The sequence below is a fragment of the Dama dama genome, chromosome 20 (assembly GCF_033118175.1).
Source record: "Dama dama isolate Ldn47 chromosome 20, ASM3311817v1, whole genome shotgun sequence".
Taxonomy (NCBI): Eukaryota; Metazoa; Chordata; class Mammalia; order Artiodactyla; family Cervidae; genus Dama; species Dama dama.
The window spans coordinates 111,908,576-111,932,434 of record NC_083700.1 but is presented as its reverse complement, the minus strand read 5'-3'; the positions used below and the strand labels follow the sequence as shown (position 1 = coordinate 111,932,434).

Genomic DNA, 23,859 nt, shown 5'->3' with positions numbered 1-23,859 from the left:
CAAACCCGTTGGACATAAGACACCACAGCACGTATAGATTCCCAGTAAGGTCTCCTGATATTTCTGCCAGCCCTGAGACTACATCACCCACAGCACAGCCTCACAATGCCACTCAAATGGCTCCTTGAAAGCATCAGATCCAAAGCTGCCCTGGGTACCGCTGCCGGGGGGTCAGGAGTGAGTGTGCAAGGCATCCACCTGAGACACAACCAGAACCCTAACAGGAGTGTATCACACCCATCAGAGAAAGTCACGGGGAGCCGGAGGAGTGACCGCAGAGCCTCTGCAAACAGTGAATGCAGCAGAAAGAAAGGCTAGGGTAAACCTAATTACCATCTCCTTCGTCAGAGACACATTCAGCTGCCCCTCAGGTGATAAAGGAAGCTGTGAGGGGCACCCCACCAGCGGCCTGCTCCCGAGAACAAGGAGCTTCACGGCCAAGCACCCTCACTATCACACACAGACCCGCCTTCCCCTCTCCAACCGATGAGGAAGTCCGAGACTGCAGGAACACACTGTCATAGGATCCACGCTCCCTTCCCTACAGAAGACAAAATACCATTCAAACAGCTCTATTTATACTATCAATTCTGCTGCCTTATTTTTTACAGAGTCTCTGTGAACTGGGCAATGGCTTTTCACAATCTTTGGTTACTGGGTGCACTTGGCTCTGTTCTGGGGTGTCGGCATTATATGGCAAGCTTTGAGAAATAACCACGTAAGTGACATCGGGATTACAAAGCTTGAAGGCAGGCAGAGCATGCCGCCGGACAATTTGTGGACACGTGGAGGAAAGAGTTTAAGACGTGGACGCAGATGACAGACACTGCATCCAAAGGAATGCCGATCCCCGATGGGGGGTGGGGGTGGGGTGGGGGGATGGATATTCTGCTCTCTTTATCTGTGACGGGGTTATTTCTAGAAGTAGTAGCAGCCGCCGTGACAGAAAAATGCTCGCAGTCTATGAGCTGCAGGGTGAGTATATGCATGTGTTTTTAAATTCCTATATGTTTGAAAATACGTCCTAATAAAACATTTGAACCACATGTTAATAAATCAGGGCTATGAAACTACTCATCCTAAGAGTATATGTTACAGGACCGGGAATTCGATGGATGTAGCCTTTAAATATTTCTTATTTCAAAATAATTTTTTTTCAAAGAAATAAGCAAGATACGATATCAATTCAGCTTTTTTATTAGTGACTGATGGTTCCTACTGCCTACAGAACACAAAACTTGCTACTATGAGAGAGATCTGCAAGTTTGTAGTCTTTTGTAAAAGGTGTGTGTTTGATTTATTTTTTGCTCAGACTTTTGCTTATTTTTGCATGTGTGTATATACAAACAGAAGCATCTGGGACTGAAGAACGTTAGCCCAGGGCGGCACACTGCAGTCACTTTATAAAATTTATAAGCACGGTGTTTGCAGACTGGTGTGTGTACTACTTAATTAACGCTGGCCTCTTTAGGAGGATCTTCATAAATGAGGAAGCCGAAGCTCCTTCATCTGGGCATTACCGTCCCAGCCTGAGTGGGTTTTTATTCACTAAGATTGGTCGATGTAGGGCACTTCCATCCTCCTAGTACACATTTTTCAATAAATGTGCTTTTCGCTAATTGAAGTCAGTGATTACTAACAATTGCCAGGGATGAGGAGGTTATGACATTTTACATATTTAAGAATAGGAGCAAACCGGTAACAAGGAGAATCTAGTTTCTTAATTGGCCACGATTTCAAGATCAATTTGCCTCTTGTCATTCCCTGGGTGACACTGACATCTAGTGGAGTTATCACTTTGAGATCTTCAGCGTGCAACACCCACCCGTCACCATCACCATCAGCGCCGTCGCTTTGTTCAATGTCAAAACTGGCAGTGATGAAGATACAGGTTTCCAGTTTTTTCCTTCAACGCCATGATGCAAACCCGCTGTGAAGGTAGCTTCTTCATGAGCCCGATTCCGGGTCATGTTCCCAATAGTAACAACAGTGCAATGGATTCAGCTTCTGAAAGGATTTACTCTCAGACCACTTTGCAACACATAGAGACCAAGCCTCGATCCTGCCCTGGTTCACAGGCAGGCCCTCGCATCCACCACCAGCTGCATTAATTATGACATGATCCATGGGGATCTCCAGTCACCATAAGGACGGGGCTGCCCTGGTTCTGGCACTGCCCGACCCGGCCTGGACAGCTGGCCGTGGTCTGGGCGCCTGGACTCGGTGTATACACATGTGCACGGCTCCAACTGTGCAGAGGCGGGGGTCCCATCGCTCTGCTCTCCTCTGGGCAGGCAGAAGCCCCATCCCAGTCCACCTCCTCTTGAACCTGGGCTGACTCTGACAACGCCCCCGCCTGATGGAAAACAAATCCGGCCGTGCAGACAGCAGCGAGGAAGGGCAGGCTTATCACCCGAGTTACTGTTCATCTGCTTCTTCCTGCCTTAACATGTCTCCTCTGGCAGGTACCCAGGACACTCCTTTCCAGCACCTTCAGACCCCAGAGGTGCCCATATAGGTATGGGATGGCACGTGCCTGAGCAGCCCCGTTTCAAAGAGACTTGCCGGCTTCTCGCCTCTTGCCTTGAAGACAGACCAAAGCCAATGACCAAGAAAGGTGACCCTGAGAAGCTGTCATGAGCCTGGGTGGCCCTTCCTCCCGCCATGCCCTAGAAGAAGTGGCAAACACACAGAAGATGCTCTGGTCCACGTTCCAGGGCCCCTCCTCCCCGCTACGCTGGTGTCCCGCTCACGGCCTACCCGCCCTCTCTGCGGGCTCTCCTCAGGTCCATGGAGCCCTGGGTCGATCCACAGCCTGTTCTCCGAGGTGACCCCGCCTCACCTGGAAGCCCCCGCCTGGGTGTGCACACGTGTGACAGGCGGATGGATAAGCCACAAGTGCTGCTTAGGTGACTGCTGCCAGTCTCAGTGTGTCTGAAGAAAGTCCACAGTCCAGCGTCTCGTAGTGGACGTCTTTAAGGATATCAGGTATGCACCTGTATTTTGCACACACCTAAGCACCTCCCTCCCAATTAACTGCTACTTCTGCTTATGCACTAATATAAGTTACTCCGTAACAGCGGGATGGTGAGATAAAAATGAAAGCAAAGGACTCTTCGTCCCTACAGGGAATCTTTCCAGCAACCTCACTGCAACTACTGTTGTTTCCAGTTCAGAGAGGTTGAATTCCTTGCCCAAGGTCACACAGCCCCAGGCAGTAGAGGTCAGAGGCTGAGCCTGTCTGATCCTCTGGCCCTCCAACAGCAGCGCCTGCCAGAACTCACAGGGCATGGGGCAAGGATCCGAGGAAGGGAATAGTTGTGAGGAGGGAGTGTGTGCTGTTGGCAACAGACCTTGGCAATAAGACCATCTGATGGGACAACTGCCGTGGACACGGTGGGAGAGGGCCAGAGGATCTGCTGTACCTGGCACCCTCCTTCACCGTGGAGAACGCCATCTCCAGGGACTTCTGTAGCAGTCCAGTAATTAAGATTCTCCACTTTCAATACAGGCGGCGCGGGTTCGATCCCTGGCCGGGGAACTAAGATCCTGTGTGCTGTGCCAGACAAACAAACAAAAAAACCCCGCCATCTCCAAATCAGGGCAGGGGATCAGGTGACAGACTCGTGGCCACCCCCGTAGAAGCCTCCTGTAGCTCGAGCCAGGAAATACTGAACTTCTTTGTACCAAAGTCAGTAATAATCAATCAAGAAAAAGTGTCAGTCACTCACTCAGTCATGTCCGACTCTTCAAGACCCCACGGATGGTAGCCCGCCAGGCTCCTCTGTCCATGGGATTCTCCAGGCAAGAATACTGGAGTGGGTTGTGATTCCCTTCTCCAGGGGAATCTTCCAAACCAGGGACCAACCAAGAGGAGAAATCATATGGCTGGAAACAGGGCACCCTGACGCTGAACGCTAGAGTTGAGCAACTTTCTGAGAGAAGTCAAATTTCCCTTTCTAAGACAAGGCACTGGACGCTGGAGACATCCTCGTCGTGAGGCTGGCCTGTGCGCTGTGGGATGTGGAACGCCTCCATGGCTGGTACCCACACTAGAGCCCCGCAGGACCAGCCCCACCCAGCCCCAGGACCAGCCCCACCCCGCAGGACCAGCCCCGCCCAGCCCCACCCCCCAGCTGAGGCAACGCAAACCTTCTCCAGAAACTGCCAAATTTCTGGCAGAGCAAAAGCACCTGGATGAGAACCCCTGGTTTAAAAGCCTGTACTTATAATACACAGACCTAGTCCCAGGAAGGAAAGTGTTCTTCTCAAGTCAAATGACTCCAGCCACATGGCAGTAGCTCTGCCTGGAGTGTTGTGTCTGGAGTTCTGGGCTCAACTGCAAAACCTTCTCCACCATTGATTGGCAATGTCTGCTGTGTGCAAGGGAGAGGACAGGGTGGCCGCGCTTTTGTGTCCTCTTGTTGTTAAGGGGACATCCCAACTGCTCAGGGAGCTTTTAAAAAACTACACACGCCTGGGTCCCCTGCACAGATTCTGAGCTCATAAACCTGAGCCCCGAGAGCTGATGTACACCAGTGCCCTGCAAACGGTTCTGAAGAAAAGTCCAAGCGGACAGGCTCGTGTCCGTGAGCCTCTACAGACTCCGAGGAAATCCTCAGCACTCCAGCCTAAGGAGCAGGGCGTTTGTCTGTCTATAGGGTTTACACATCTCATCTCGAAGGTTGGATGCACATGTGTGGGGAATCCTGGCAGAGTCTGTCACCTGCATGTATCGAACAGGACAAGTCGTTAGCTGGAGACCAAGGGAGTAGCAGGACCAGGAACACCTTTATCCAAGCCTCTGGCTCTTCATTTCTGACCCATCAGGACTCCCTGCAACTGAGCAAGTCCCAGCTTGCTCAGCACCTGCATCTCGGCATCCTGCAATATTCTGAGAGTCCACGGAACTCACTGCCCTTCCTGTTCATTGGGTTCGGACACTACACCCGTCTCTGACCACCTGGCGGCCAGAGGACCACTCAGTGACCGTCTCGGGACCCACGCCCCGAGCCCCGGGGGACACTCACAGTGAAGAGGTTGGACCGGCGCTTGGACTGCTTGCGGACAGGCGTGGGTGTGTTGGCCGCGGGCGGCACGTCGATGCGGAGCTCCTTCTGGCTGGTGCTCGGCGTGGACGGCACGGAGGAGGAGTAGTCGCTCAGGCTCCCGCCCCCGTTACTCGTCTGTAACGATCAGAAGCCAAGGCTGTGTTAGGGACACGCTCTGGGAGCCTCACTCACCACCTGCGTGGACCGTAACCCACGGGCCGGCAAATCACACACAGCAGGTGCAGCCGACGGGTGGGCTGGCCTCTCCCACTGGCTGGTGGAATCGGCATGAAGGATGCTTGGTTTCCTTCTAGAAGAGAGCGATCCGCTCAGCGTCATTTCAGTTAAGAAAAGGGACTGAAGGCAGGGAAGTCTCTCTCGTTTAATTTTTCTTGAGAGTGAAAATGTAATTATTTTCTATTTCCTCTGAAAGAGGAAGGGACTGGCTGAACGAAGTGGTTTCTGTGGTCCCTTCACTGTGCTAGATTAGAGGCAGAAAGAGCACAATTGTGCCCCAGAGGACCAGAATCCACATTTTGAAAATGACCTCTTAGCGGGATAAATCGGGGGACTGTGATTGACATATACACACCACTACATATAAAAAAGATGACTAATAAGGACCTGCTGCCGAGCACAAGGAATTCTACTCAGTGCTCTGTCAGGGCCGATATGGAAAAAGAATCTGAGAGAGAAGGGACATGTGTATTAATACATGTATAAATGACACTCCGCTATACAGCAGAAGCTAATGCAACACTGTAAATCGATTATATTCCAAAAAAAAATTAGTTTTAAAAAAAGAAAATGGCCTCTTGGACATGTGGATGCATCTGGAAGACGTTTCAAGATTCAGGGAGAGTTACAGATGCCAGTGGTGGGGACGTTAACAGCCTGGACGGTACCTTCACGGTACCTTTGCAGGGCCCCACTGTAAACGCACTTCCCTTCTCCTCAAGCAACCAAACACAGGATGCCTAACCTTCTCACTAAATCTGTTTAAAAAGTGTCAACATAACACCTGTCTGAGAAATGTGAACCGAAGACAGGAGAGCAGGCAAAAATAAGCCAACAGTTCCCCTCTGGGATTCTGGTTAGGTTCTTCAAAGCGACTTTTATTATTTGCTTCCAAATAAATAGCAAAATGTTGCAATAGAAAGACACTAGTGGGACTTCTCTGGCGGTCCAGAGGTTAAGACTTCAACTTCCAGCACAGGGGTGCAGGTTCGATCCTTCTTCAAGAAGCTAAGTTCCGACATGTCACACACGTGGCCAAAAAAACCCCACAAAATGTAAAACAGGGGAAGCACTGTTGTAACAGTCAATAAAGACTTAAAAAAGTCACTAGTTTCCACAGGGCATAAAGGAAAAGGGGACTCTAACCCAGAACTGCTACCATATTGAAGCATATTGTGGGATGAGCCAATGAGATTTACACACAGCTGCTCAGCCTACAAGAAGACGAGAATGAGGACCAACTCGGGGTCATTTAAATCAACAGCAGAGATGGCGTGGAGACGGAAGCATTAAAGACTGATTCCCATAAAAACACTGGGCCACAGCAGTTTCCGAAGGAGATGTTACGTCAGTTACGGACACGCTGTTATTTGCAAGTTGAAAGAGAAATCCACCTTGGAGCTGGCTGAGCACCCTCTCCGGCAGGCGTGTCCTCCCCGGCTTGCACCTGCCTTCCAGCCCAGCCTCTCAGGGGACCGACATACCTGGCTGATGTGTACGGCGGACACCTGTGCGGAGCAGACAGACGAGTGGCTGGGCGAGTTGGGGAGGGACTTGCAGGGACCTATGGACAGCTGCTGCTTCTTCCTCGTGGCAACAATCTTCTGGGCAACTGCGGGCAAGGAGACAGAGGAGGTCTCTGTGAGGCTGCTCTCCAAACCCAGGGCACGTGGCAGGGGCCCAGGACCGTCTGTCACCCACCGTCCCCTTGCTCCACAGTAACAGAATTCCTGACTTTCAGTGGGGCACAGGACGACCAGGAGAGGTATGACATTCCCTGGGGCTTCCCCTGGTCCATCCTCCTGCCCCCAGCTAAACATGGCCACTCGAGCAAGTTCTGGCCAATAGGATGTCAGCAGGAGGGTCACGTGGCATCACCCCAGAAGCACCCTCAAGAGAGATGCCCTTGGCCTATTTCTCCCTCATGGCCTTTTCCTTCTGGCTGCATAAAAGGTACATATGTTGGCTGTAGCCCTGGCAGTTACCTTGGGAGGTGGAAGCCACACTTGGTGGGACATGAGCCCCTTCTAGGAACTGAGTCTCTGGTTTGACAACCCTGGGCAGACTGTCTCAGAAGCTTTATAGGTAAACCACAGAAAATACATATCTATTTTGTTTAAATCATTCTAATGATTTTTCCCCCCAATTACTTGCAGCAAAAATCATCCTAAATAAGACAAGGGAATTTAAACCAAATCCTTTTGGAAATCAAAAAATCTATTTTATTTATCTATTTTTTTTTTGCATAGCCTAAAGAATTACTCTCAACTCTACAAGCAACTGCATAGAATTATATTCAAGAACATGCAATTATCTCTAAAGACTTTTTAAAAATTTAAATATACAGCTATATACATTGAGAGTTTATCTTAATCAATACAAATCTAAATTCCACCAGTCATAACTTCTCCTGGCAAATAGGCTGGCTGATAAAGCATACTGGATTTAATTGGGAAGGAAGTCAAGGATTAGAAAACTCTTCCTACACCAATAGGTGTCACTCCAGGAGAATAACCGCAGCTTTTATTTGAATAGATGTGTGTCTTTGGGGACGAGCTGTAATTAAGTTCAATGATATTCAATCCTTGTCTTTGCCCAGAGAGTGGCTATTTTTAAAGACATTCATGCGAAGGAACACACACTGTCCCCAGCAGCGGGTTATGACGCAGAAGGAGCACGCACAGTGGCCGCGGATCATTTCTTGTCCAAATGAATACAATGTTAATAAGGAGCTGATCTGTCCACAGCTTATGGCTTTCATGTAAATGAATGATAGTATAAATATGATTAAGTGAAAATGCAATATATAAAAAATGGCTCACAGAGATGAAACAGCAGCCTCATTAGTTACATCCCACCTCCAATAGGCCTCTTATCATCCTGAAAGGATGATATCAATTAATTTATCTTTCCATAGTGTATTGATCATAACCTTCATCAGCTAATCATGTTTAAATTACAGAGGAATATCGCAACACTCTGTCATTTCAAAGCCATTGGCGTATTGATCTGAGGTCTTTGAAGATGCACATCAGAATATTTCAAAAATCACTATGTGAACTCGAAACTAAAACCCAAGAACAAATTCCTACACCTGCAAAACATGTGTTGTACAGGTGAGCTGAAATTCCAAGACCAAAAGTTAAATAACTTACAATCACGATTGTCAGGGTGACTGCCAATTTACTTCCATTAAAAAACAAAAATAAAGAACTTTTTAATTTTATTTTGATGATCAACTCTAATGCATTTTTATTCTCCTCCTGACCTCACAGCTACTATTCAGTTGGATGACCATACAGGATTTCATCTTAAATCTCACAGAAAAAGCATAAACATCAGAATTAAACAGGGCAAAACTATTTGGACAACTCTATAGACATTCTTGACTTCCCTGGTGGCTCAGACGGTAAAGCATCTGCCTACAATGCGGGAGACCTGGGTTCAGTCCCTGGGTTGGGAAGATCTCCTGGAGAAGGAAATAGCAACCCACTCCAGTATTCTTGCCTGGGAAATCGCATGGACGGAGGAACCTGGTAGGCTACAGTCCATGGGGTGGCAAAGAGTCAGACACGACTGAGCAACTTCACTTTTCTTTCTTTCTATAGACACTCTTGGTTAAGTGTTTTATACTCTAAGGGGGAGTTGAGAAACTTTCTAAAACAAGTCGAACACATTATTAAAATCCTCATTTTATGACACTCCAAATGGAAAAGAATTTTCTCTCCTCCCCACACGGAGGCTAGAAAGAGCAAGTCCATGGGCAGAGAGAACCTTTACCCATTAAGACTCCCACAAGGGGACCGAAAGGGCCGTGCAAAGCATCAACCACACATTAAGTACTAAGGTTCTTCTGTCCATGGAATTACTGCTTTGCTACATTTATAACAAAATATGAAGTCACAGCCTCTAATAACTCATAGCATTCTTTTAAGCCTAACTAGAACTTTTAAGCCTATTTGTTTTATTTCGCCATTATTTTTATGTCTACCCACAAATGGAAGCGAGGAAATGAGTTCCAAATATTTTGTGCTAAAATACATAGACTGCTTCAGAAATACAGGGTAACCCATAAAAGTGGGGGACACTTCACAGGGGGACAATGGAAGTAGCTGGCTCCAGAAGGAAGAGGAGACACAGTGACTGGTTTGTAAGGCTGAGCCTCCTTCTTTTCCACAGTGAAAAGCCTCCTGCCCACTGTGGCCACAGAGCTAGGCTGGGCCACGAGCGTGGATGAGGCCCCCCGCCCAGTAACAGCTCAAGGGAAATGGGGTCCCAGAGCAGGGAGGCTCGGTTCTCCTCTAACTACAGTCATCAGCTGCGCCTGGTATCTGTTCTCCTGTAACTATAGCCTTCAACTGCGCTTGACACCCAGAACATTTAAGGTCAGTCGACTTAAAACATGAATCTTACTTGCCCCCCAGATTACACTGGCTGGGCGATCTTTATGATCAGAGATTTTGTCTTCATTTAATCACTCCACAAGTGAGTGTTACATATTTTATACAAATACACGCGACGAATGAATAAAACAGAAACACAACACTTGAGCTCGCTTAAGAGGCTCTGGAGCCTTTATCATCAAGCTGGATGTTACCCGTTTGGGTGGCACGCGCTTGTATAAAGCTGCCACAGGAGCTCAGCCCGAGTCTGAAACGCTGCCGGGGGCAGACCCGGAAAACGTTTGCCCCTTTCCCAGGTGGTGGTGGTGTTCAGTCGCTGAGTCGTGTCTGACTCTCTGCGACTGGGTGAACGGCAGCATGCCGCCAAATGCGAACCAGTTTCATTAACCTGGTATTTATATAGTACTTGGTGCTGCTTTAAAAGTCACTTCCTAAGGACTAAGGTACAACATGAGAAGCATAATTAACACTGCTCCTGTTACAGATGAAAGTTGCTAAGAGTAAATTCTAGGAGCTCTCATCAAAGGAAGATATGCTTCCATTTCTTTTTTATCTATATGCGATGATGGATGTTCACTAAACTTACTGTGATATCATTTCATGATGCAAGCTGAATCACTGCACTGAGCACCTTATATGGTCTGTCAGTTTTAGCTCAATAAAATCCAAAGGGAAAAAATATTAAACACAGTCAAATATAAACAAATGAGTGAATAAGCAAGTGTCACTCCCTCCACAATTTTGAAGTTTTATTTGGGTGATAAATGCCCTTTAACTGTATCCATAATCTCACTGTAGAAACTTCAAATATAAGGAAGCAACTTCCAGGGCCTGGAAAAGGCCTGAGTGGTTCCTGGGGGATGGCAGTGGCCCCTTCTCTACTGGCGTGATGACTTTGAGATCTTTATTTTTCAGCTGTGCCCTTGAGTATGCGTTCATAAATATATTTCCCTTCTTCAATTAAAAAGAAGTTGATTCAAGAACTGAAGCAACCAGAAAAAGCGAGTTATACATTTACTTTCTCCACAGATTTTGAATTTTCTATTGGAGAGATGATAAATGACACGCTTTAATTAGTGTGTAAAAATAAGACTCTCAGATAGCTCCCAAATAAGACCTCATTAAAACCTGGCCTAATGCCCAATTTCTGTTTCTCCTGGTTCTCAAATCATTCGCACTGAAGGAGGAGCAGAAAGAATGAGTCTGGGCCCCTCAAGGGAATCAGGTCCACCTCTCACCAGGATCTGGGGGGCATCCTCCTCCTCTCCCCCCCCACCACCTTTGACCCTTACATCTGAACAATGGGCCAGCAGGCTGAGCATCCTGTCTGCTGCTGTTTAGTCCCTAAGTCGTCTCTGACTCTTTGCAGCCCCGTGGACCGTAGCCCGCCAGGCTCCTCTGTCCCTGGGATTCTCCAGGCAAGAATACTGCAGTGGATTGCCATTTCCTTTCTCCAGGGGATCCTCCTGACCCAAGGATGGAACCCGGGTCTCCTGCATTGGCAGGAGGACTCTTTACCACTGGGTCAGCTGTAAAGAGCATCCTGTCTACTAAGCCATTTAATCCTCACAGTCCCATTTTGCAGATGAGGAAAACAAGGCAAGCGGAGCCATCGGCACAGCAGGGGTTCAGACGCAGTCCGTCTGCCTCCAGGAGTGCTCACAACTCCGCCCTGCCAGACCCCGGCGTGCCCAGGACGGGCCTGTGCACCCTTCCGCCCCGTGCCCGCAGAGACTCTCTCTGACGACCCTCCCTGGTCGTGCTGACCGCCACAACCCGGCTTCCGCCTCTGTGCCCTTGGTTGAAACCTGCCATTGCCAAGCTCGACCTCTGGGCAGCCCTGGGCACCACTGACGGTTCCTCCTCCCCTGACACCAACTCTCCAGGGTCCTCTCTGGCAGAACCTCTTTCTCGGCTTCCTTCGACAGAGATTGGGTGCTGAGGCTCCTGCTTCGGCCATTTCCTCTTCCGGCCAGGGGCTCCCAAATCCACGCAGCCTTGCTTCGCGTCCTTCCCGCTTCTGGGACCGTGGATCCAATGACTGACTACCACACCCCCCTGGATGCACCTTGATGTCCACGTGGCCCAGCCTGGGTCTCACACCATCTCCCAGCTCTAACTGTACCATCCCCTGCGACGCCAGGGCAGAGACAGAGGAGCCAGAAGAGACGGATTCTTCCACCGGAATTTCTCATAAATTCATCTTCACGACCACTGCTTGGACCCTAACTCCATCCGCCCATGGCCGGCTCCTGAAGCAGCCTCTGAAGTCGTCCCCCCATCACTGCCATCTCCAGCATCACTGCCGCCTGCAGAACACGCTGCAGGTGGCCTTGTGAGGGCAGCTCTCCCCAACCTGGTTCTACTAACAGTCCTGCAACACGTCCCGTCACCCACCGACGTCAGAGCTGAAAGTTCTCAGCAAAACAGGGCTCTTCCACGTGTAGGAGGGGTGGGTTCTCCACTCCTGTTATTACTTCTCACGGAGCCAGGGACCCACGGCCCCAACTCTTCTGACCTCTCCCCAAGCCCTCGTGCGAAGGCCCAACCCACTTAAGTGACTGAAGTGGCCGCCAGCTTGGCACAGGCTGTCCCTTCTCCACCCCTGCAATTGGGAGCTGTGTGCCTGGGGCTTGGAGGCAAGGCGTGGGCTCCCCTGCTGCCTGGAACCAAGTCAGTCTGGTTCTGGTTTCCACAGAAGAAAACCCAGATGAGCGTTATTGCTCGGTACAGCTATACCAGTAACAAGGAATCATCTGACCTTCTGGGATCTTATCTCTTAATTGGATCAGAACCCCAGCAGGGACAGGAGGCAATCCCAACTCTATGCGACCACCCTCTGGTATAGTGTCGGCCCCCTGGGCTCCCTGCCCACTGCCACGCCAGACAGAGCCCACCACGCCTCCCACGACACACGGCGCTCTCTGAATCCCACTACACAAGCTGCCACCACGGCCCAGACCTCAGGTCAGATCCTCCTCAGAATCCTACCGCGATCACCAGCTCTCCCAGGTGAGCCGTCCTCTCTAACCAGGAGGTTCCTCCAGGGGGACCCTGCACCCCAAACACCCACAGGTGCTAATGTTTTACCCGGGCCTCGACTGAGCATCGCTGCATGTTTACACACACACACACACACACACACACACACACACACACACACACACACACGGGCAGTCAGGGCCATGCTGAAGGCTGCAATTCTACTTCTCAGCCCTGAATCCCTGGTGCCTGGGGGTAGGAACTGCTCCTCCCCAGCCCAACACGCGATCACTCACACCAGGTCCTGGCTTCCAGCTCTCTACTTACAGGACGAGGCCCCTGGACAGCGGTGTCTCTAACACTCTCTTTGCATTGTACCAGCTGATGTCTGCAACATCCATAATTAAGCACCTAATTCAGTTCAGTTGTTCGGTTGTGTCTGACTCTTTGCGACCCCATGAATCGCAGCACGCCAGGCCTCCCTGTCCAACACCAACTCCCATAGTTTGCCCAGACTCATGTCCATGGAGTCGGTGATGCCATCCAACCATCTCACCCTCTGTCATCCCCTTCTCCTCCTGCCTTCAATCATTCCCAGCATCAGGGTCTTTTCAAATGAGTCAGTTCTGCGCATCAGGTGGCCAAAGTATTAGAGTTTCAGCTTCAACATCAGTCCTTCCAATGAACACCCAGAACTGATCTCCTTTAGGATGGACTGGTTGGATCTCCTTGCAGTCCAAGAGACTCTCAAGAGTCTTCTACAACACTACAGTTAAGCACTTAAGCTTTTTAAAATTTCATTAGCCATGATGACATTTTTGGCATAGTCCAGTGAGTGTTAGCAAATGTAATCCGCAAGATATCTTCTCTCCTCTGAACGATTTACCGGAATCGGTCAATTAACAGGAATGTTGGAAGCGCCACCCGGGGGCCCAGAGAAGGAAGGGAAGGCAGGCGACTGGGTGTGTGACTTGGTCTCATGTCTCACAGAGCCCCAAGCCGGGAGCAATGTCCTCGGCTCCTCATAACCAGAGCTCCAAGGTTCTGCCAGAGACAGGACCACCGAGAACCGCTCAAACACTGGGCTGGGCAGTCCCTCTTGCCCCATCCGTTCTTCACTCTTTATTTACCGAGATCCTACAACCCCACCGGCTCCCTGTCCAGGCCCCAGGGGAGCAGGGGCTTCTCCATCAGGCCGAGGACTGGCAACCCTCTCAGCTGCCTTTCCCCAGTTCCCCGAGTGTACAGGAGACTTAACTCATCAACCAGGTGTGTAAGGATCTGTTCTCGGACGTCCCCCACCACGACCCAATGAGCAACGTCAGCGTCTGCTGTGTGAACACTGCTGTGAGGGCAGCGTGGCCCCACGTGCTCAGGCTGCACTGGGGAGCGGGCGAGTCCGGGCCCGGAGAAGCCGGGGGCTGCGGCTCAGCTCAGCACTGCGGGAGCAGAGGCACGGCTGACCGACATCCCGGAGCCACCATCGGACGCCAGCTGGAGACTGAGTGTGAACCAGGCCAAGCCTGAGCAAGGGGGTGGTCTTCAGCTACTGGGAAAAGCTGGACACAGGCTGCCGAGACCAGGAAGGGTGAGAGCTCTGAGTGAACAATGTTAGATGGGACTCGAAGTATGAATTATAGATCTATTATGGGACTATTTCAATGTTTATAACAGGCATACTTATACAAACCAACTAGCGTGAGATTATCCTTCAATTAAAAAATTAAAAAAAAATCAACTAGTGTGAGACTCTAATTTTTACTCCGCAAAAATATTTTAAAGGCACAATTTGAGGTCGGGGGTTCATTGCTGTTGTTTTTCAGTAACTCAGTCGTGTCTGACTCTTTGCGACCCCATGGACTGCAGCATGCCAGGCCTCCCTGTCCTTCACTATTCCTCAGAGTTTGCTCAGACTCTTGTCCCTTGAGTTAGTGATGCCATCCAGCCATTTCATCCTCTGCCTTCCCCTTCTCCTCCTGCCCTCAGTCTTTCCCAGCATCACGGTCTTTTCCAGTGAGTCAGCTCTTTGCATCAGGTGGCCAAAGTATTGAAGCTTCAGCTTCAGCATCAGTCCTGCCAATGAATATCCGGGGTTGATTTTCTTTAGGATGGACTGGTTTGATCTACTTACTGTCCAAGGGACTCTCAAGAGTCTTCTCTACCATCACAGTTCAAAAAAGCATCAATTCTTTGGTCCTGCTTACAGGGAGAGAAAATACTCCCCAGACTTCATAATAACAGGCCAGACTTATGTGAGTTTTGGGGCTGATTTTGTCTCACTTTTGTGGTCCAGAAGTTAGTTTGAACCACGAAAGTTAGTTTGAAGTAGACCTTCATGCAAGAGTCAGACTGAAGTGAACACAAATACCTCTGAAGAGGTGCTCTCAACCCAGGCCTCAGAGAGTTCCCTGAGACAAAGACCACTGATCATGAACTCATGACCAAAATAAACTCAGAAGTGACGTCACAGGATACGTGAGCAGACAAGGCACGAGAATTGCTGAGTGAGCACAGACAGCGAACAGCAAATCCAAACCTGCTGCCACAGTAATGGACTTGTTGGGGAGAAACAAGAAAAGAGGAATGCAGCTCTTTGGCTGCTTTGCATCTAGGATCTTCATCACCATCTGTCTAAATTCCATATATGTGCGTTAATGTACAGAACTGGTGTTTCTCTTTCTGATTTACTTCACTCTGTATAACAGGCTCCAGTTTCATGAACCTCATTAGAACTGACTCAAATGCATTCCTTTTCTATAGCTGAGTAATATTCCATTGTGTTTATGTACCACAATTTCCTCATCCACTAGTCTTCTGATGGGGGGACACATGTGCACCCATGGCAGATTCATTCTTCAGTGCTCAGCCTCCTTCATGGTCCAACTCTCACATCCATACATAAACACTGGAAAACCCATAGCTTTGACTAGATGGACCTTTCTCAGCAAAGTGATGTCTCTGCTTTTTAATATGCTGCCTAGGTTGGTCACAGCTTTCCTTCCACGGAGCAAGTATCTTTTAATTTCATGGCTGTAGTTCATGCCATTGTCTTATTTCTATCTTTGGTGCTACCACCCAGAGGTAACACTGACTGCCTTTGCATTGAAAGGCTCTTCTGTTAGAACCTTGGAGGGCTTACCAGGCAAATCCTCAACAAATAATGAAAACCACCAGGGGTTGTAAATTTTCCAGTAACAAATAAAAGGTCCCCTAATGTCTCCACTCAGTTTTAAATTACAGTTTGAGGGATCATTAAACGATCCTGTTAATTAAGTAGAAATTAATTACCAAATTATCCGTGTAGTTCTGAATTTGTGACTTAGGAATTAAAAAAAAGTTTGAAGTGATATTTTTCTCAACTCTCAAAGTTAATGAACATTAAAGGGGGGTATTCTGTGTTGTTGGTAATCCTATCCCCATCCCCTAGACGTGTTTTCATCTTATCTAAGTTTTGAGTATAGAGGAAGCTATGCCAGAAAAACTAGCACAAGGAAAAAGAGAGAGGGAGGTGGGGACTGCAGAAGGAGCTATCTCGAAGGCTTCTTGGGCCCTGTGATGCTTGGTGACAACTAGTGAACCACAGGGACCCACAGCCCTGCCTGGCCCACACTCCTTTGGAAATCCTACTATACTTGCTGCCAGATGGAAAATACAGTCAGCTCACGTTCTAAGACGATGGGCCCGTCTCATGGGCCTCTGGACGCCTCTGGAAACTCGAGAGAGGATGCTCCATTTACTTTCCAAGGTCAACGTGTTCCTGACCTTCAACCAGCACTCCCCAACTGGGTCAAGAAACGAACAGATGGCTCACCAGAGGGGAGGCAGTGAGGACGTCAAGAGGAGGGAGGTGGAGAAGCAGCTTAGAAGGGGAGATGGAAACACATGGGTAAGAATCCCGTAAGCAAAGAAGAGTGACGAGCGCAGACTGTATCCTTCAGACCACAGGAGCCACCGAAACTATTCGTGGGCAAGTGACCAGGGCCATGCTTTGAAAGGACACCTGGTCCACCTGGTTTAGAAGATGCGGGTGACTTCCACCTGGACAATGGAGACAGGAGGCGTGTGGGGCTGCGTGTGGACAAGAGGAGGGGTAGGGGAGGGGGCTGTGACCGAGCTGCCACGGTCTTCACTCAGGATCCCGGCTCTGAGACATTCTGCTTTGATATCTACCCTTGGTGCACAGTCGCTCAGTCCTGTCTGACTCTTTCGGACCCCAGGGACTGTAGCCCACCAGGCTCCTCTGTCCATGGGATTTCCCAGGTAAGAATACTGGAGTGGGTTGCCATTTCCTTCTCCAGGGGATCTTCCCAACCCAGGCACTGAGTCTGCATCTCCTGCATTGTCAGGTGGGTCCCTTACCACTGATCCACCAGAGCAGCCGATCTACCCTTAACAAAGATTAATATTTTCAAGGGGGGTGGAGTTCTAGGCTGATTACACATCATTTGATGACTCAAAGTGATCTAAAGGTGAGGAATTGGGTGGAGAGGGAGGTGGGAGGGGGGATCGGGATGGGGAATACGTGTAAATCTATGGCTCATTCATATCAATGTATGACAAAACCCACTGAAATGTTATGAAGTAATTAGCCTCCAACTAATAAAAAAAAAATAAAATAAAATAAAGGTGTTCTTCTAAGGGGATATGAGCTCAGGGATGTAACATTTGCTAAACCCCCAGAGTTTAAAAATTTTCAGAGCAGGTTTGGACATTTAACCTCTTCTAAGGCATAGTTCCTAAATCTGAGTTTGCCGATCTTCCTTAGGGAGACCAGCGCTCCTGTTCTTTGCTGGGTGTCAGATCTTCCTGTCGGCACAGCAACCCACCAGGAGAAAGTCATCATCCTTGTTCTAGCAGAGCTTTCAGCTTTTGTGCCACTACTTTAAGACCACCCAAACGCTCTGTCTGAAGCCAGCTTGACCCCTTCCAAGCCATCCTTCGTAGGGACACGTGGCGTGTGTGCTCAATCACAGTCACGTCTGACTCTTTGCCACCCCGTGGACCGTAGCCCACCCAGCTCCTCTGTCCATGGGCTTTTCCAGGCCAGAACACTGGAGTGGGTTGCTATTTCCTCCTCCAACAGATATATTATCACTCTAAAAGCAGGCCTGGTCTGATCATGTCCATGTTTCAACAGAACAAACTATAAAGCATCAGAATAGTTTTCTAATTATAACAAGTATTATTAAGGAAGGAAATGTTCCCTGTGACTGAACAGATCATAAAATGAATACAGGGGTGTATGGGAAACAAACAAAAAAATGCTCTCCTATGCATTTTCTTTTTGGTTCCTTGTCAGTGAAAACCTAATAAGAAGCTCTGCCAAGAGCCCCTGTGCTCCAAGCTAGTCTTCAAGAGAAAGAGTTTGGTGGTGGACCTCCTTTGAACTTACCCTGTGGACCTCAGCACAAAATATGTCGTTGCTATTACACTTTATAAAAAATCCTTTTAGACCATATACTTTCTTTAAAAAAAAAAAAACAACCCTTTAGACGAAGACAGGCCGTGGTTAAAAAAAAAAAGTCAAACTTGCTTTAATTTCTTCTGGTGAAGCTTTCAAGTTTCCCATGAAGTAATGAAGTCTGAATTCTTAATCTGAGATTCTGTTCTTGTCTGTATTCTTTTTATCTCGTTGTATTAAAACAAATTTATCTTCATTTATGTCGCAATTACCTATTAGGGTTGTTAATTTGCTGGAAATGAAGCTATTGTTTAATTGCTCCTATTAATCGGGGGATTTAAATGCCGACTGTAATAAACAGTTACCTTCAGGACGGAGCAAAGTCATGGCTCCTGACATTAATTTCACAATTTCACAACGAGGGGAAATTTCTACTCTGTTCCCTGCAGCTGGATTTCCCCTGTTCTCACAGAGATCATGAAAGAACATAACATTTTTAGAAACTCAAACTGAAATAAATATGGTCTAAGGAGTGTGTTTTATACGTGTATCCAAGTCTGATGTAAAGTTATTATTTGTGACAAGGGGGACATCAAGTCATCCTGTCGGAAACCACGTCCTACTTTTTTGCGTTTCTTCAGAGCACACTGTCCCTTAAAACCAAGCCCCAGAGTGGAGCTGCCAACATCAGGCTTTGGGACCCAGGTGCTGGTCTGGGGGGCAGTGGGCACCAGGACGCTGACTGCCTGTGGGACCCGAAGGACACAGGGTCCCTGTGTCCACACCAGGAGGACTAGGAACACTCACTTCTCTATAGAAAATGTTTCAACACACCCCAACACCACGCTGCCAAACGTCCTGCAGCTGGTTTTGCCCGCGGCCAGCCTGCCCGGGGCTGGAATCAGCATTTCTCCGCTAGAAAGAAGGAAGACATGCCACACAGCCCCGCCTGGACTCCCCCAGCTTTGCAGCACCGCCTCCAGCAGCCCCATGTGCCGTCAGGATGCCCAGCAGACGGTCAGCTCGGGACATGCTGACGTCCTCTGCTGACACCGAGGAGTCCTCCAGCCCCTCCGTCCACCCTCCCTCCCTCCCTCGGGACCGTGAGCTGGGATTCCAGGCTCCGAAGGACACAGGGTCCTTCTCCAGCCGCTGACCCCCGGCGCCCTCCTGCAAGTCCTCCACACGTCACCTCTCCGTCACCGTGTGGACTCCAGATTCCCCCGTCCAGGTGTAGAAAGGACTTGAGCCCACCCCGCATCTGGCACAAATCCGACGCCTGGAGGACACCTGGAGAACCAGGGCCCCTCCTGGGGACGGGCTCAGGCTCCTGCTGAGTCTGAGGCACCCAGCAGACACACGAGCCACTCCAGTTTCCAGAGGGTCAAAAGGAAACGGGCACCGCAGCGCTGAGGGTGACTCGGCAGGAACGCAGGGGAGGGAGGGACACCGGGCTCGCCCCCTGCCCCCCGCCACGCCCGGGCACAGGGGCGGCCGGGACGACGCCTGCCAGGCGCACGCGGTCAGCGTCCACGCCGGCGACCTGCGCGGTCCCGGGACACGCTCGGCCCTGCCACGGCTCTGCCCGGGAGCCAGCTTTTCCCTCCCACGGGTCGGAGGCGGTGACTTCCCTCTGCTCTCTGGCCTGCCTCGCTCCCGATCTGCTCTCTCATCGCATCTTGGAGCAGCAAGACGCGGCAGGCTGCCTGCCGAATGGGGAGATGTCCGCCGGTCGCCCCGCTGAAGAAGCGGACGGCCCTGCCGTGAGGGCGCCCTTCGGAAGAGACGGTCACACGGCCTCCGTGACCAAGTTCACGAAGGTCTCCCCGGAAGAAGGGCTCGCCAGTCTTGGCCGAGTTCCCGCCAACCTCTCTCCTCAAGCTCGCCGTTTCAGATTGAGCGCCTGCCTGCTTCCTCGATATATGTGTCAGACACGGGACCCGCCGCTGGCGGGTAACAGTGCCCCGAAAAGAGGCGTGTGCTTGTGACAAAGCGGGGATAGTTCCCAAGAGGGAAATGCTGATGGATCAGGAATGTACTACACACACTCGGAGGAATCATCAAAAGCAGGGACGATTTAGGGGAACAAGGGGCTGGGGAGGAAAATAAACTAGGAGTCTGGGATTAACAGATACACATAACTATTTATAAAATAAATAATCCACAAGGAACTACTGTATAGCACAGGGAACTCTACTGATAAAGGTTTGTAATAATCTGTTAGGGAAGAGAATCTGAAGACTATATACATACTGAATTGCTATCTGTTTGCCTGAAACTAACACAATATTGTAAATCAACTGTGTGTGTGTGCACTCAGCTGCTCAGTCGTATCCAACTCTGCAACCTCAGGGACCGTAGTCCACCAGGCTCCTCTGTCCTTGGGCCTTCCCAGGCAAGAATACTGGAGTGGGTTGCATTTCCTCCTCCAGGGGATCTTCCCGACGCAGGGATGGAACCCACGACTCCCGTGTCTGCTGCAATGGCAGGTGGCTTCTTTACTGCTGAGCCATAAATCCACTATACTTCCACTTAAAAAATTAAAAATTTAAAAAGGCAGGAAAAATCAGGAAAGCATGACCTTAATGATTACAGGAGCACAGAACATATCAGTGTCCTGCCTGAAAAATCAGCGACAATCACCACCAGATGAAGGCAGGTCCTGATGAAAAGGAAAATGTGTGTGTGTCCCCCTAGAAGCTGCAGCAAAGGGCACGGGTGTGCCTAGCGGCTCATGCCTGAGGCAGAAGAAGATGAGCAGTCTTCTCAGACTCACAGAAGCCAGGAGCAGGCGGCTGCTACTGGTCGTGGAGTCCGAGCATCACCAGAGAGAGATTCCAGGGGCGGGAGCTGGTCCTCCCGACAGGCACGGAGACCTCAGCAAGGGTTGGAACACTGCTGGCCTCCCAGACCTATGGGAAAAGGACTTCTCCTGCGTAACCTCACCAGCTCAGGAGGAAGAAAGCTCTACCCTGATTTGCCGCACACAGCTACAAGGCTGAGTACCATCCACTCAGTGCTCACTGGGCATTCATTACTATGATGCCGCTTAATGAATAAAGAACTATGAATACACAACAGCAGAGTTTAAAAGCAGCTGGTGGAGCTTAGGTTAATCGCAAATATAAAAGGATTTGCCTAAAGTGTAAATTAAAGAGCTTTCAAAGAGCCAAGCTTTCTGGACCGGGGCTCAGGGATATCCCGCCAAGACCCTGGCGAACAGGGACTTTCACCCAGATTCGGATCAGGCAACAACGACACCGCGTGTGGATCTGTTCAAGAGGCTACGAGATGATTAACTTTCTCTCTCCTTTATGCTCAAGTTGGATGCAAATCAGCATCTTTCAAGACAAGGCAAGTGAAGATCCCAACAAACTGGCAATACAATTTAGATGGCAGACAAGGATCTAAAAGATAAATGGCTTAAACAAAGAGGGGGAAAAATGAACCTGTCACTTCTTCTCAACTCATCAAGCTGTCTTGCGGACAGAGTGGATGATTCTGGAGCAGAGCAGCTTCTGACACCCCCTGAAGGGGAAGGCTCCCCTTGGATGCTTTCCACGGAAGCTCCTTACCATTGTTCCTGCACCGGGAAGGCTCACCTTTTAGATTGTTTTTTAAAGGCCAAATTATAGGTCACAAAATAGACTAACAACACAGTTATGAGTCAGATGAAAGAAACACCCAGGATACAGGCAAATAAAAGTAGCGATATCAGAAGAATACAATTTACGACAAAGGCAGAAGTGATGCAGGAAAAAGGTGACTGCAATGAGGATTTTAAAACATGGAAAAACAGAGGAGACTACCAAGAAACGGTAAAGCCACAGACACAATTATTCAAGCGAAAGGAACTGCACAAAAATGCAAGGGAAGGTGAGGCATCGGTGCTAAGTTGCTTCAGTCATGTCCGACTAACTGCAGCCCGCCAGGCTCCTCTGTCCGTGGGCTTCTCCAGCCAAGAGTACTGGAGTGGGTTGCCATTTCCTCCTCCAGGGCATCTTCCCGACCCAGGGATCAAACCCACGACTCCTTTGTTTCCTGCATTGGCAGGCAGGTTCTTTACCACTAACGCCACCTGGGAAGCCCCAGGAAGCCCAAAGGAATATGAGAAGATGAAGATAAATGAGGAACAGGAGATGAAAGAGGCCTGAAATAAGAAAATACACGAGATGTAAAGGTCATACGCAGATTTTTAAATCGGGAGCCTTGAGACAAATACAGCTAAGCACAAGCACTGGTTTCTCTTTTGAAAATTAATATGGCTCGGTTAACATTGGCCTGACCAAATTTGGGAGGTCCAACTTGCTTCCTGTGGAGACATGCGCTCACAGAAAAAAAGGGAGTTTTAGAAACTTCTTTAATGCCCCCATTTGTCATAAGCACATTCTCCTAGAGATACCATCTAACTTTCAAGAAAAATGGACTTATCTATCGCAACTGAAGCTGTTTTCCTATTTCTGGGAATAGTTATCCTTACAGCAATCTCCATAAAAAAGACATTTTCTTCCTAAAGTGGGGGAGAAGACGTCTTGGTTGGAACCTGGGAAAATCACTCCTCGCCTCTTGGCTCTGTTAATAACAAGCCAGCAGCCCTGCTCCTTGCGTGAGATGCCTTGGAGGAAGTGACAGTGACATGCAGGCTGAATTATACAACGTATTGTGATGCAATTAGGAAGAAGGATGAGATGACAAAACAGATTTCTACTCGGTCTTCAGCAGGGCTGTATGCACTAAGTCATTGTGGGGCTCTTCCCGCCACCCATCAATTATTATTATTTAACCAGCACCACCACACACAGCCCTGCCCTCTCCAGGAGGTGCACGATTCCTTCGGGTAAGTTTTGCCTTTTGCAATATTTAATGCGATACTAGGCATTTAGGTTGGGCTTTCCTTGTGGCTCAGCTGGTAAAGAATCCGCCTGCAGTGTGGGAGACCTGGGTTTGATCCCTGGGTTGGGAAGATCCCCTCGAGAAAGGGAAAGCTATGCACTCCAGTATCCTGGCCTGGAGAATTCCATGGACTGTATAGTCCATGGGGTCAAAAAGAGTCAGACATGACTGAGCGACTTTCACTTTACTTTTTCAGGCATTTAAGTTACATGAATTCAAGGGCCCAAGTAAAGAAACAATATGATACCATAGATTTAATATAGCATCCTAAATATATAACTAATAAGGACCTATTGTATAGTATGGGATTCCCTGGTGGCTCAGTGGTTAAAAAAAAATCAGCCTGCCAATGAACGAGACACGGGTTCAATCCCTGATCCCGGAAGATGCCCTGGAGAAGGAAATGGCAACCCACTCCAGTGTTCTGGCCTGGGAAATCCCATGGACAGAGGAGCCTGGTGGGCTACAGTCCATGGGGACGAAAGAGAGTCAGATACGACAGTGACTGAACAGCAAGTGTATAGCACCAGGAATTCTCCTCAGTCACTGCAATGACCTGTAAGCGAAAAGAGTGGATGTGTGTATGCGCATGACGGATGCACTTTGATGTACGGCAGAAACTAACATGGGCTTCCCGGGTGGCTCAGTGGGGAAAAGAACCCACCTGCCAAGGCAAGAGACACAGGAAACACAGGTTCAACTCCTGGGTCGGGAGGATCCCCTGGAGAAGGAGCTGGCAACCACCCCAGAAACTAGCACAACACTGTAAATCAATCATTCTCCAAAAAAAATTTGAAGCAAAATAAATCAGCATCCTTGATCAATCTTTTCCATACATCACGGTTACTGAAGAGTTAAGTACACAGCTTAGAGAAACTTTGAGAAAGTTTTT

General features: G+C 49.2%; 1 protein-coding gene across 4 annotated transcripts in view; it reads right to left on the bottom strand.

Annotated features, from left to right (window-relative positions):
* The window catches only part of AGAP1 (ArfGAP with GTPase domain, ankyrin repeat and PH domain 1), a 577,143-nt gene that overhangs the window by 287,654 nt on the left and 265,630 nt on the right, over positions 1-23,859 (bottom strand). For all 4 annotated transcript variants that reach the window (XM_061122533.1, XM_061122535.1, XM_061122534.1 and 1 more), the window contains exons 7-8: positions 6,773-6,900; positions 5,031-5,186 (exon numbers count right to left, since the gene is read on the bottom strand). In XM_061122533.1, the coding sequence (XP_060978516.1) occupies positions 5,031-5,186; positions 6,773-6,900 (284 nt within the window). The remainder of the gene's footprint in view (positions 1-5,030; positions 5,187-6,772; positions 6,901-23,859) is intronic.